This window comes from Pleuronectes platessa, chromosome 1 (assembly GCF_947347685.1).
Source record: "Pleuronectes platessa chromosome 1, fPlePla1.1, whole genome shotgun sequence".
Taxonomy (NCBI): Eukaryota; Metazoa; Chordata; class Actinopteri; order Pleuronectiformes; family Pleuronectidae; genus Pleuronectes; species Pleuronectes platessa.
Genome location: NC_070626.1, coordinates 22040758 through 22055034, shown reverse-complemented (window position 1 = coordinate 22055034; position 14277 = coordinate 22040758). Strand labels below are relative to the sequence as shown.

The 14277-nt window shown below is 40.0% G+C and overlaps 2 protein-coding genes across 2 annotated transcripts; both read right to left on the bottom strand.

The window, feature by feature from the left end:
* Positions 1–1168: 1168 nt before the first annotated feature.
* Positions 1169–4463, bottom strand: LOC128442109 (ferritin, heavy subunit). Its single transcript, XM_053424348.1, has 5 exons — positions 4157–4463; positions 3258–3363; positions 2247–2393; positions 1853–1978; positions 1169–1627 (listed from the first exon to the last, which is right to left on the bottom strand). The coding sequence occupies exons 2-5, from the start codon at positions 3357–3359 to the stop codon at positions 1469–1471; spliced, it is 534 nt and encodes a 177-aa protein (XP_053280323.1). The 5' UTR covers positions 3360–3363; positions 4157–4463; the 3' UTR covers positions 1169–1468.
* A 2734-nt stretch (positions 4464–7197) lies between these two features.
* Positions 7198–11360, bottom strand: LOC128437160 (60S acidic ribosomal protein P2). The gene is made up of 5 exons (XM_053419207.1): positions 11242–11360; positions 10188–10311; positions 10037–10085; positions 9445–9540; positions 7198–9067 (listed from the first exon to the last, which is right to left on the bottom strand). The coding sequence occupies exons 2-5, from the start codon at positions 10308–10310 to the stop codon at positions 8988–8990; spliced, it is 348 nt and encodes a 115-aa protein (XP_053275182.1). The 5' UTR covers position 10311; positions 11242–11360; the 3' UTR covers positions 7198–8987.
* Positions 11361–14277: the final 2917 nt, after the last annotated feature.

Here is a 14277-nt window from a genome sequence, read left to right as displayed (position 1 = left end):
TTGGTCTTCATGATGCTGTTTGTTCAGTAATGATCTCCAACAAACTCTGAGTCCGTCACAGAACAGGTGTATTTATACTGAGATTAAATTGCAGACAGGTGGACCCTATTTACTAATTATGTGACTTGCAAATGTGACTTGTGAATGCAATTGGTCGCACCAGATCTTTGTTAGGGGTTTCACAGTAAAGGGGGTGAAAACATATGCACTCAACACTTTTCAGATTTTTATTTGTAAATAATTGTGAAATCCATGTAATATTTCCCCCCACTTCCAAATGATGCACTATTTTGTGTTGGTCCATTACATAAACTCACGATGAAATAAATTTTAATCTGTGGTTATACCATGACAAAATGTAGAAAAGTCCAAAGGGGGTGAATACTTATGCAAGGCACTGTATGAGCTTTACTGTCAGAACATTCTGGCATATCCATTATGAATATTAATTAGCGCTGTGGTTTACTGTCTTGTTAATTCTGAATCACTACTCGAGGGATTCACATTGGTACTAAACACAGACAGAAACAACAGGCGAGATCCATAACAGAAAAACACAGATTGCACCTGCTAGAAATTTCATTTAAACGTGGAAAAACGTTTGAGTCATGAATCCCTATGGCATGAGTTTGTTTAGAAACCCTCAGAGGGTCCAGAAAAGTCAAGATACAACTTTGAAAACTAGTCTTGGGAACCATCAATTAACCAATGTCTCAGATACCAATGTGTGTGAACAGCAGATGATATGAATTAGCTTCACATCAAGCTGCTTATTTGAGATTGTTGGTGTTTATAATTCTAGAGACCAGACTGAGGAGAGCAGTGATTATAATCTTTACATTCAGATAAACAGTGTTTATATTCTTGATTATTAGTCTTTGGAGTCTCTGTCAGCTAACATTTTGTTCTGGATTTGTGTAAATACAGTCACAGTTTCAGATGTGAAGATTTAAAACCTGGGTTTAATTTAGAGTTTCTTCCATACTATGATCACTACCTATAATTAGGACTCGAGTTGTATTTTCTCAGTTAATGGAAGTGAAACAAATCGTTTCTTCTAAAATTCCTCTTTCACTGTCAGCGGAGGAGTTGTGGTTTTTCAGACGTGGCTTAATTTAGACTATTCAAATGACCTTTTCTTAACACAGACATTAAAATATGAGACTGATCAGAATCCAGAGGGCTCAATTTATTCAACAGTTCTTAGCATAAAACTCAGCAAATACATAGTAATCACAAGAACGCAGCTGACCGAGAGAGAGCAAGATATGAGAGACGATAGGAATGGAATAGCACTCAAGCATTTCATAGATGTTAAGATTAGAAGAAACGGCAATGTAAAGAAGATGAAACAGGTTCCAAACGACAAGCCACTATCATGCAGACGCCTTTGTATTGTTTAAAATACTTAGACGCATGATACAAATAAACATATAAAGAGGCGTCTGTGAAGGAACTATGCAGGGATCTAGCTGCTTTCTTTGCCCATGGTGTGTTTGTCAAACAGGTATTCGGCCATGCCATTGCTCGGAGCTCCCATGCGACGCAGGTTGGTCACCCAGTCTCCCAGCTCTTTGATGGACTTCACCTGCTCGTCCAGGTAGTGAGTCTCGATGAAATCACACATCTGAAAAGAGAGATGATCATATTTTAAATTAAACAAATACAACTAGAACTTAAAAAAAAAAATCCTATGACGAATACCAGATCTGTTACTTGATGAGCTTATGTACTAGTAATATAATACTTGACACCTTTTTTTTGTTATGATGATTTGGGACTGGTGTTCTCTAAAACTTAAAGGTTGACTTAAAGAGGAAGACGTGCATATAAGTGTTTGGTTAATACTCACATGTGGGTCGTTGTGATCAGCGCAGACCTTGTGCAGCTCCAGCAGTGACTGGTTCACGCTCTTCTCCAGCTGCAGGGCACATTCAAGAGCCTCGATCCCACTGCCCCACTCGTCCCTCTCTGGTTTCTGCAACACAAAGCAGGTGGACAGAGCAGTGAAACACTCATTAATGAAAAGGTAGGAGTCTAGTAACCCGACACTACAGTTGCAGTTTAACGTTTTACTCAAGATTGAGGGTGTGTTTGTTTGCATTTCCGAGAAAGATAAGCTGGACATTGCCTCACACCCTCCGTATCTCTATGACCTTAAGTTACCCACCCAAAATTATAGATATCGAAAAGAAATCACTAGAAAACAGACATTTTTATATGACACATCAACTGGGAGCTCATACCCTGATATCTTGAAGGAAGATCCGCCCCCCCCTCTGGTTCTGTAGTTTCATTAGCTTCTCAGCATGCTCACGCTCCTCGTGCGACTGACCACGAAAGAACTTAGCAAAGTTGTGCAATGCCTGGTCATCCCGGTCAAAGAAGTAACCCTGTGAGCAGAAAAGAGGTCAAAGTTAGTGTTTTCAGAACTAGACATTTCCCTCAGGTGAAAAGTGGCTGAAGGAGAGCACACATTCCTGGGCAGCAAACCTACTACACACACACACACATCCAAAAACAACCACATGGGCAGGGGCTAATATGACAATTCAGTTACAAGAAGAAAAAAATAATTTCAGTGTCGTCCAAAACCGAATCATAACTTTACTTGCAAAGCCATACTCATACACTTCTGGCCTTTAATAATGTTGGTGGTTAAAAATATGAATGTTCAGCAGTACTGGAAGTACTATAGCTCAGACATGCAAGGTAAATAGAGTACAAAACCTTTCAAATATATCTCAACTAACACACCTTGTTAATCATTTATAAAAATTACCAGAACGTAGCGAAAACAATTACAAGGCAATTTGCAATGCCTCTGCACATGAAGCAACTTCAACCTTTGTGTTATAACTCAGCCACATAACATTCATTCACTTTGGGCACATGCTCTCAAACAGGTTCCTAAAAACATGTTTACAAGTTTGAGTGGAAAACAAACGGCTGCTCTGACGACTGTTTATTTAAGATGGCAAACGGCTGCCTCGCCTACCCCCACCCAAACCTCCCACGTGCTCCTTCCTCCCTCTGAAGGACGTTGGCACACAGGCAACATTCGAGAAAACACTAACAGCTCAGCCAGCAGAGCTGTTAAATAACCAGTACGTTTAAACAGAGTTAAAATTATCAGGAATAATAACCATTACATGTATTCATGTTATGAACTACTTCCCTTTATACCAACCTCTTTTTTTAAAAATCTTATTTACGGCTTCAACATTTTCCTCTATATAAATCGACTGGACACTCACCATAGACAGGTAGACGTAGGAGGCGTACAGCTCCAGGTTGATCTGCCTGTTGATTGCAGCCTCGCAGTCCGAATGGAAGTTCTGTCTCACTTGGGAAGACATGGTTCTGAAACACAGCAAACACACCAAACATCTCACAATGGGTCCACTGATAAACCCAAACAATTATATTAGTTTAAAAATCAATAAAATATGCATTCGTTGCCGTGCAGATTAAATCAACTACAGAACAAGGAACTTTGGTCTTGATGTACTGTAAATGTAAATAAAAATTGTCCCAATGTCCTGCGCTGTCTTTCACATTGTATTGTGAATGGTGGTAGATACATTTAAAAACCGGTGTTGTTAGGTAGACACTGACTATGCTTTCTAATATTGCCGTAGTAACAGACCATGAATAAACATTTTATAAAATAAAAAACAAATGCTCATCCCAATTTCCAGGATGACGTCATCAAATGACAGCCCCAAACCTCAAATTGCCTCACACAAAAAGAACTCTCACCACAAATGAGTAGCAGGGATTTCAATCGATGTCCCAAAACTCTGCTGATAATTATTAAATCAGGCTTTATTTACTTATGTAACAATTCTTGTAATTGACAATAAGGGTTGTTTATTAAATCCTTTGATCTAAAGCAGCTTTCTTCAACAATATTTAGCATAATATTCGAGCAGAGTACAAAGTGATGCTCATAGTTCAAACAGTGAGGTGTGTGAGGAGTGTTTAGTTTGAAGTGTCTGAGCATGTTCCCGAGCTGAAGAGATGACGCAGGGAAGGGTCTGCGTGAAAGGCCGCAGAAGAACGAAAACAACAACACTGACGCAGCGTGTTGCGTGCGTGTGTCCCCAAGTGACAAACACGTTAACACGCACGTGAGGAGACAAAGGTCCCTTACCAAACGTCGGTGTTGGCGTCTGTCCTTCTTCTTCCTGTGTTGAGGTCAAAAAGCAGCGTCTCGTGTCGTTAGCACAACAAACTGTTTGGCTAGCTGTCGGGCTAATGGCGTTCGGGACGGTGTTTTCTCGGAGGACGATATCGGATGTTTAGTTGCGGGTAAGATGCGGAGGATGGAGGAGATGATCGGATGGAGAAGTCCTGAGTCGAGGTGTTGGGAGACAGATGAGAGGTTGCCGTTCAAGCACTGTTGAAGCAGGTAACCTTCACTGTCCGGTAGCGAGGAGTCGACTGGGGAGCGCGCTTCAATCTTCACCTATAAACCCACCGTGACGTCACTGCGCGCGCCACCGCCTGGTGGGAGGGGTCTGCGCAGTCCTGTTCATTTATTTAACAGTCACATGTTACATCAGCGTTAGAAATTAAAACATTTACCTAACTCAAGAATTGTTTAAGTTTTTACTGTAAACACTTTGTCTGTGTCCGAAATCCCTAACTCGTCACTGTGTAGTCCGCCATTTTGTAGTGGAGTCCAGACGTTGAGAGAAATATTGAGTAGCCTTTATCGCGGTGGCCGAAAGAGCTCAACGCACTGCAAAGTCAGAAAACACGCAAATAAAAAAAACAACCAGTTCATCAATTTGACGCCCAATCGATCGATAGCTTCACTGTCAGGTTTAAAGGGATAGTTCACAGAAAAGTGAAAATGCACAAATGATCTCTGCCGAAGGAGGGGTGGGTGTATTTAAGCTATTGGTGACCAATACTTCAAACGTTCAAAGTTCCAGTTTGCAATTTGCAGCGTGTTTTTTTCCTTTTTCCGATGAGCTTACAATGAAGTGCTCTATATGATCCTATAAATTAAAGTAGGGCTCAGTGTCCTACTCATTTCCTTTAAGAACCACTACTACTGAATTTTCCACGGGATTAATAAAGTATCCATCTATCTATCTAAGTAAAACTCAAATCATACTTTGTAAAGCACATACCTCCACCAAGGCCCAACCGCCTCCTTATGAAACTCACTAGATATGGACTTTATTAGGATCTGCACCACATAGCACACTATGTAGTGCAGACTGTGACAGTGCAATAATCGCACTGATCATTAAACACACAGACGAGTTCAACGGGGACAACAGACTTATGAACATGTGGCTTGTGTTTCCATGGCAGCACCAGACCTATAATCAGGTTTTTAAACTATTGGTCATATGTACAGTGTGTTTTGCTGACTGCCTCGACGCTGCAACTGAATATTATCTCCCTTTTTATATACCATCTGTGTTATCTACAACACCCTATCACACGGTGTGCTACAATACACAAGGGTAGTAGAGGATGACTCAATCACTAAAATCACATTTCATTCCGTACTCTAACAGCTCTGATTACTTTATCCAGCTCTCAGGCCAGACTTTTTGAAAGGCACAATGTCTACATAACTTTGCTGGAGCACATAGGCACTATAGATCCCTTAAACTTAATCAAGCCACACAACATTTCACAAATGTCCCTTCTTGCGGGAATGTAGTGGAGTAGTATAAAGGGCGTGAAATTGAAATATAACTCAAAGTGTTTATAAGTACAAATCTTATGTATAGATACTTAAGGAGAATCCACATTTGTGATTAACACAAACTTGTATGAGGCTCTTAGCAAGAAGAACCTTTTTACAATTAATAATAATGACCTAGCTGCCGCCGGTCAGTTTAGGTCACATCATGAGCCTTCACATACGTGACGTGTCCGTGGATGCTCAGTTGGAGAAGGAGAAGTGCCCGGGGAGATCACGTCTTGGGAAATTTCAGGAAGCTCTTTGTTGCAAGATTCCATTCTGTCTAGATACGGGTTGCTATAAATCAACAGGCTATTATGATGTTTTAGTTGTGTTTTCAAATCTTGTTCCATGCTCCTCTCCGGTATCTGCACAGCCCTGATTAAATGTATAACAGAGCAGATGACGAACAATCTGTCCAGCACTTTCTGTCCTCAGACATAAAACGAAAAAACATTTTACAGACCCGCTTACTCACCTCACAACACATGACTCAGCTCTGTTCTTTTCAGTGACCTCAGCAAAAATAAAAAAAGTTTAAGATTAAGTAACAGTCTCATAGTCACGCACAGGACATGACTAATTGGTTGATTAAGACATTTAAGTTGAGTTGATTCCATAGTGGAAATTTTTCTGTCCCGGATTCATCTGCTTTAATGACACATCCAGAGCCATAAGCTGGGTCTTGTGATTTCATGTTAGCCCCCTACTGATACTCAGGAGTCATCATATAAGAAAACAGCTTTGGTTCTGTGGGTTAAGGGTAGGAGGGAAGGGTTGACTAAATTTAAAAAGTAGAGAAAGAAACATGATATTTGTTTTACAAACACAGGTTACATTATCCTCTATAAAGGTAACACGCCCATCAAGTGTTACCTCCAACAAGAAGGTTATGTTTAAACCCCTGTCCGTATGTTTGATCAATTGTTTGAAAGTCAATGGATTTCCAGAAAGGTGGGTGGAAGGATGGGACGTGGGCGAAAGAAGAAACCATTTCAGTTGTAAGATTGTGGTGCGAGGGATCTATTGGCAGAAACTGAATACACAATAATCTTAGTGATGTTCTCACTAGTGCATAATCACCTTAATTGTACATTTTGTTTTCTTTACCCAAGTATGGGCCCTTTATATCTATATACTTTATATATACATCAGGAGCGGGTCCTCTCTATGGAGGCTGCCAGATTAGACAAACTAAACACCTTTTGAGTTGCAATGACAAGTGAAGTCTACCATTAGGTTCCTCTTCATGCTTGGAAGCGGAGAGTGAGGTGAGGGGTATTCAGCTGCAACATGCAACTCCACCATTAGATGTCACACAACACTGAACCTTTAACATTGCGAGATAGGTAATTTTCAGCATTTTGTAATTTCCTTAAGGAATACTTCATATATTTTGCTGAAATAAAACATGCACATGTAATATCCGAGAAACACAAACAACGGCAGAAGAAGAAGGAGGAAGAGGAGGCTACATGCTGGAACAGTTTCACATCCGGACATTGTTTTTTATTTCACTCAAATCAGAGCTGATTCTCTCTGTCAGTATCGAGTGTCATACATCATATAATTTAATTGAACCTGCTCTTTCTTTCTTTCTGCTGCACTGTATTGTCACCATCATGCATCACCTTTATGTGAAACCATACTTAACCAAAAACACCCCATGTGTTATTTTGATGAATATCTCTGACAAACAGGGACATTTTCTTTTCAAAGTGAACAGCTGTGTTTAGGTCTCACTTCTGGGTTTGGCAGGATTAGGGTATGAGTGCCAAATATATAGGTATGTTCTCTACTTAGTGCCATTCTAATTATATATGTTCTGTTAAAGTCCGTATTTGAGGTCTGTCTGGGATTACGCAAGAGCAAAGATACGTAGATATGAGCAAAGATGTAGTGGTTGTGCCTGGAGGTGGATAATGTAATCAGAACTGTTACTGTACACAGTGAAGGAGGATTTTAGTGATTCAGTCATCCTTGATATTACTCTCCTGTTTTGAAACACACAGTGTTGTAGATAACAGACTGAATATAAAAAGCTAAATGATAATATTCAGTTGAAGTGTCGAGGCAGAACCCACTGAACATATGACACAGTTTCAAACCTGATTATAGGTCTGGTGCTGCCATGGAAACAAAACCACATGCTCTCATGAAGTCTGACTGTGTCCTACACCTGCTCACGAAACTCACTGCTGCTATTGACATCGACTCATCCGTATGGTTTAATGATTAGTGCTTTCAGCTCATTGCGTTGACCCTTGAACCTGAATTTCGTGTAATGACCTCAGGAAACCAGTGAAGCTTCGTCTTTTCTCTTCATTGGTGGCAGCAGAGTCGTTTATTAATTAAGAGTGGCAGTAAACCGAGAAAATAACTCACTGATGAGTTGAATTGATGTTGTGTTATAAGCCATTCTGCTTTTAGGGCCAACATTAAAGTTGTTTTATTTATACTATTATATCCTTTTCTGTTCTGAAATGGTGCTGAATTTCCAGATTTAGATCTAAGACTGAGGTTATTAATAATCTGCTTTTGTCTGAGATCAACTGATGTGCTCGTGTTTCAGTGACAGATGCTCGCTCCTGTTACAGCACCCTGAAGTATTCATTAAGGAAAAGATTACATTCAAGCTAACACTGCGTATATCCAGAATAGAAATAAATTATTTTATTCTTTTTATCTATTCATTTATATGCCCTCTCAGAGGTAAACATCGTGCACATCACTTGCAGCCGTAGGGCTGTTATACTAAGTATTGAAAAGGTTCAGTTGTTTAGTCTGGTGTAGGAATCTATTCCCATGGATAATTCAGCACTCCTTGACACAACAGCCAACATTGACACACTGCACTAGTCGGCCACTCAATATCGCCATCTGTTGGCCAGACCACTCAATTATACAAGTCATGGTCCAGTACCAGATGTAATATGGTAGAAAGAAACCATTGTCCTGTGGCACAATTGGACCTGAAGACTTAAAACTGACATCCTACAACGCACATATTGACACTAATCCTATGAAATTGCGTAGGTGTCAATTTTTATCAGTCAACACATTTTGAAACCTCAATCAAGTGAGAAAATGCACTATTTGGTCAAATCAAATTCGAAAACTATTTTGTTACAACAAGCTTTATAGATGGCAGCTTGAAACAGCAGGATACCATCTATTTGACACAACATGTGGTTTACAGGAGGGAGATTTGTAAAATAAAAAAGATTTTTAGAGAAGAGTTTTTTTATAAACTTTATTCATGTTTAGAAAAAGTTTAGTCGAACAGGCCGAATCCCATGTCGTCATCAGACGCCTCAGATTCCTCTTTCTTCTCTTCCTTCTCCTCAGCAGCAGCTGCAAAACAACAACTTGATATCATTTTTCTGCTATAAACACCAAAACACATTTGAACAAACAGCTACGCTCAAGGTCACTAAAGTAACTTGTTCACTTGTAAGAAAACAACTCTCCACTGGTTTAGTACTATGCTTTAACTTGTGAATAAGAAAATGATGACACCAATTTCTACATATATACACAAAGAATCCATAATTGTTGCCCAAAAAACCCTAAAAGCATCTTAATGGCTTTTTACCCACAATCTATATGATAAAGAAAACTATGACGGCTAATTTGGCTTGAAGTAATCATACTAACATAAAAGGTGAAAGCAGAGTGCGTGCCAAGTGTCACTGGTGCTGCCAAACAAGGTGCTAAGCTGAAATGCTCACCTGCAGCGGGGGCTGCGGCTCCACCTGCGCCTGCAGCCGCAGAGCTGGCAACAGCCACGGCACCACCTGCTGGCATGCTGGCCAGTTTACCGTAACCTGGGGAGAGATGGGTTGGTAAACAAAGCATGAGTGATAACACTGGTATTCAGCAGCCAGAAACAGAACACTAAGACAATGTGGATATTTAGCTTCAACAATATTAGCATAAACATCTTCCCTAGACTTGGTGACAATATTTTGATGTACTTTGATCAAAATATGCCTTTTTGGCCGTCATATTTAGAGTGTACTGTCAAAGTTTAATATTCAACCCAGTCAGTCTTGTCTGGTTGGAACCAAGTGTAAAAAAATTCAGATACACAGTAACAATTTAAAAGCTGGATATTATCATCATTGGTTGCAAATAAGCTTCTCCTGTTTGTTTTTAGCAGATATATTGTGAGGATAATGGGTCACTTGCATGTATTTTGGATAGCATTCAAAGGTACATATGATACAAACCCTAGCAGGTTCTTCATTGTCTTAGAGGTACTCAGATATACCAAATTCATCCAAATTAAACACAAAGGTACAACGCAAGTGGGAGACTCACCTGATGCGATCACCTCATTCACATTCTTTCCCTTGAGTTCAGAGATGACCTGTTGAGAAAGAGACCAAATTATATGTATATCACCAAAGTCATGACAAATCAACGGTTCAACTGTAGCTGCAGAAACAATGAAGAGCAGGCTGCTCTGTACCTTGGTCATGCATGCGTCATCGGCCTCAATGCCAACACTTTCCAGGATCTTCTTGATGTCCTTGGATTCAGGGGCTTCATTGCCTCCCAGGGCAGCGAGCAGGTATGCAGCGACGTAACGCATCCTGAAGACACAACAGTGAGACGGTTAACACAGACGTACAGTTGACACAACCAGAAATACAAGAGACGTTCAAGTTGGAAGAAAACTTTGTTGAAAGGAAGCCCATACTTCATCTTTATTAACCAGAAGAAGACATTAAAACCATCAGTGTGACACACCCAGGTCAATCCTGCACATAGACTAATATATTGTGGACAGATTGTTCACGTTTCTAATCTCACTCTTAGGGTTTCCTAAGAGAAATGATTGGACATTTATCGTGATAATTATAATTCAGGTCTGTTTCACAATTCAAACATCTTTATCAAAAACAAGGACTGGAAGTCAATTCTAATCCATATTTTCTTTGAGGGTGGTCACTGATTTATTTTTACACAGAGTATGAGAGCTAGCCTTGCTGTCATCTGGATTTGTCTACATATAATCTGAGCATGTTATTAGTTAGAAAGTAAAGTAAACGCTCCCAATCTACAATAAGTGTTTTGTTCTTACAAATACACATTACCAAGGTTCGCTTGACGTGACTGTCATTAAGGAATACTGGACAGTTAGCATAGGCACACCACAGTTTCGTTCACTTTTCCCGGGTGTTTCAGTGAGACCTCTAAAGCTTAAGTTTAAAAAAATATGAAGTGTTAAACCCTGTTGTTATATCGAATCGCATTTAACAGTTAAAAACTTAACATAAGAGATGAGCACAGCTGCAGCTTGACACCCATGTGGCGGTATGTGGTCCGGTCCCGCTAGCTAACTTAGCTAGCTAGCCTAGCCAACCACTGCCACCGGGTGTAAAAACATTACATATTGACGATTCATGGCTCTTCGGTGTCTCTGAGTTACCAGGAGCAGAAGTTTAGTTGTTCATCGACACGCTAGGCTCGATTCCGCACTGATTCACGTGCTTATTATGTTATTAAAATAAGACACTCACTTGAGCTAGGAGGGTGAACGCGTGTTCTCTTCGGGGTTAGCGGGCAGAAAGGAAGAAGCGTCAGCGGATGGAGGCGGAAGAAACCGTGCTTCTTCTTCTACGGTGATCAGAGCAAGAGAAAGTGAAGGCGACTCCTACTGGTCACCTACCGACAGTGCAATGAAACGTGAACTGCTGGTTCAACACAACTGGTCCCTAAGTCTCAACAGTTTTTATTATTAATATTAATTAATATTAATAATAATAATAACAATGATAATAATAATAATAACCAACGTTACATTTTTTACAGGTAACTGTTTTATTTCCTAAACCTCCCACATGGTGTCGCTGTTTGTTTCATCTTCATCCAGCTGCTCTGATCCAGGATGTTCCTTCCAGCCTGAGAGAAGTTAGAGGCCAAACTGCATCTGATACAGATTAAATGTATTCAAACAATGTGCTGCTGTAAAAAAAAGGAAAAAAGGTGGGATGAGGTAAAGATGCCAGTGAACTGGAAAGAGGCAATGATCATTCCAGTATGTAAGCATAGGACTGGAAACTGCAGAGCAACGGCTCTGTGTAAAGGAGAAGTTCATTTTCTTAGTTACAGAGATACCGATGGTGGCTGCATATCAAAGTGGATCCTGAGAGATCCACGAGAGACGTTGGGGGGGGGGGGGGGGGGGGGGGGGCAGTGTTGGTGTTTGGACCTTTTAGAAGGAAGATGTTTTGTATTCGAAAAACAAAGACGACTCAAACTTTATTCCCCATCATGATCAACAAAGGGCCTGAATTTGTAAAGTGAATATGTGGAGATGATGGAACTTTGTGGAAACTGTTAAAGTCCCTGTTGTGAAAGTGCAGGATGTTGCTCTGCCCAGTGTTTCTGACTCTGTCATAGGAAAACTTCCATCTAATCATTATTAGACTTTACTTGTATTTTACTAATCATTTAGTTTTTTTTTTCATATTTTCCAACAATTGGATCAAATAGCAACATTTAAAACTTCGAATTATCTCTTAGAAAACGTTTGTATTTTATTTGCTCATTTTTAAGTATGAATACAGAACATACTGTATGTGGGATCACATGTGAATGCTCCTGACCGCACTATTATTATTTATAGATTTATAGATTTATATTTTTTTAGTATTATTATTGTGAAACATATATATTACTGATGATATTAATTGCATTATTATTTTTATTTTTTTATTATTATTATTATTATTATTATTACTATTACTATTACTATTATTATTACTATTATTATCATCATTCTCAATGATTGTGTGGTCATTTTTAAACCTGCACTGTTAATTTTGTGGCGGTGTGGCCTAGGATGTACAGTGAAAATGTTCCGCCCCAAAAAAATCTACTTCTTGCAATATTAAAGAAAGAAACAACTCTCCATTCTGTAGATTATGCATAATCCTGCTGCTAAACAAACCAACCAGCAAACCAATGGACGGGGAGAAACCAGAACTTCCTTGGCGATGGTAATGAGTGGAGCTGAAACCCTGATCCCCACCAGTCTCTAACCATCATGGGGTCAATGTGAAGGACAGCCTCCCAGCATGCTCAGAGGCAGTTGATTCATGAACCTATGTTGCATGTTTAATGTGTTTCTATACTGATACTATTGCAATTTTTCCCACATTTTGTTCCATGGCGTCTTCACTTTTTCTTCCACTGGTGTTAATGAATTAGACGTTTCCAGTGAATGTTATTGGGCAATGAGTGATGTTGGGTTGACCCGCATCATAAGCCTGGCATGAAAATGAGAAAAAAGCAACGTGAGTTTAGATCTGTGTGTGTGTGTGAGTGTGTTTTACTGGGGATCAGCTTCTTCCTGCTCTGTTCCTGCTGCTGACTTGGCTCCTGATCCATTTCGGCCTCCTGCCTCGTCCTCAAGTCTCTGCTGCTGCCGCTGGGTTGGCTCCTGGGTGTGATTGATTTTAGTTGCCAGAAAGCACTAAGTGAAGCATCCACACGTGAGCTTCTGCAACGGATCGGGGGCCCACACCATGAGATACCAGCATCTGTGCTCTGCTTTCCAGCTGTAGTGTGAACAATCAGCTCTAATGAATCGCTGTCACGTGCACTGTTTGGTTCCAGGCAACCGGCCCCGATCTACCACTGAATCTGCTGCTACAGAGCTGCTCTCCGACATCTACAGTGTGAATGGATGCACGTGGGTAAAACTACCTTTTAAATATTGCTATATCCAGATTATTATCTCATGAAATATCACCTTAAAAACGATTAAACCAATTAAAAAATGTAAATGATCATAAATAACACAGGGAGCTTTAATTGATGTTGTGAGTGACGCCTGTCCTTGGTTTGGTAAGTCAATGAATGAATCAGATTAGTCTGGGGACAACAATAAAAACATAAACTAGAATAGCACTCATGAGAACCCATACCTCGACCAAGGCCCGACAATCCCCTTAACTTCAATCAAGCTGCACCACACTCATAAAAATCAGATCTCTCAACATACCATCTTTTTTACCTGCCTGATCAATGTATAGCTTACTGGGAAAATGAAAGAAAAGAGCCATATCTTACATTATGTAAGAGAAAAGGCTAGATCTGCTACTAAATGTAAAAGGTTCTTCTTGGGGTTCTACCCAAGCCTTCCACAAATTTTCATAATAATCGGTTAAATGCATAAAAATCCTGCTAACTGACAAACACAGATGAAAACAAGCAGACTGGAGGAGCCAGGGATCGAACCTCTGACCCTCTGGTTAGTGAACGACCTGCTCCTGGGAAACAGATGCCCCAATAAATGCATGAATCTTGTGAAGGAACATCAAAAAGCTTTTCTTCTTTTGGTTGTATAAGCTGCGGCAGTCTGGACAAAGTGTTGCTTAAATGTTCATTTGCAATAAAAAGAGAATGAGGTCTTTTTTTTGGCTTCCAAACAGGAGCATGACAGATAAAGTAGGAAAACCACAGGACTCTATTGCCATCTCATTTTCATTTAGTGTCTATGTGTCCCTTGAATGTCTCCATCTCCTCGCAGACACATGGTTTCAACCAAG

Bases quoted from the DNA above. Each gene is read 5' to 3' on its own strand.
- LOC128437160 (XM_053419207.1), bottom strand. From the start codon at position 10,310: ATGCGTTACGTCGCTGCATACCTGCTCGCTGCCCTGGGAGGCAATGAA. The intron at 10,086-10,187 runs GTACAGAGCAGC...CTTTCTCAACAG, and splicing joins ATGACGCATGCATGACCAAG to GTCATCTCTGAACTCAAGGG. The intron at 9,068-9,444 runs GTGAGCATTTCA...GTTGTTTTGCAG, and splicing joins AGCCGCAGCCCCCGCTGCAG to CTGCTGCTGAGGAGAAGGAA.
- LOC128442109 (XM_053424348.1), bottom strand. From the start codon at position 3,359: ATGTCTTCCCAAGTGAGACAGAACTTCCATTCGGACTGCGAGGCTGCA. The intron at 1,979-2,246 runs GTATGAGCTCCC...TTTGTGTTGCAG, and splicing joins TCTTCCTTCAAGATATCAGG to AAACCAGAGAGGGACGAGTG. The intron at 1,628-1,852 runs GTGAGTATTAAC...CTCTCTTTTCAG, and splicing joins CTGATCACAACGACCCACAT to ATGTGTGATTTCATCGAGAC.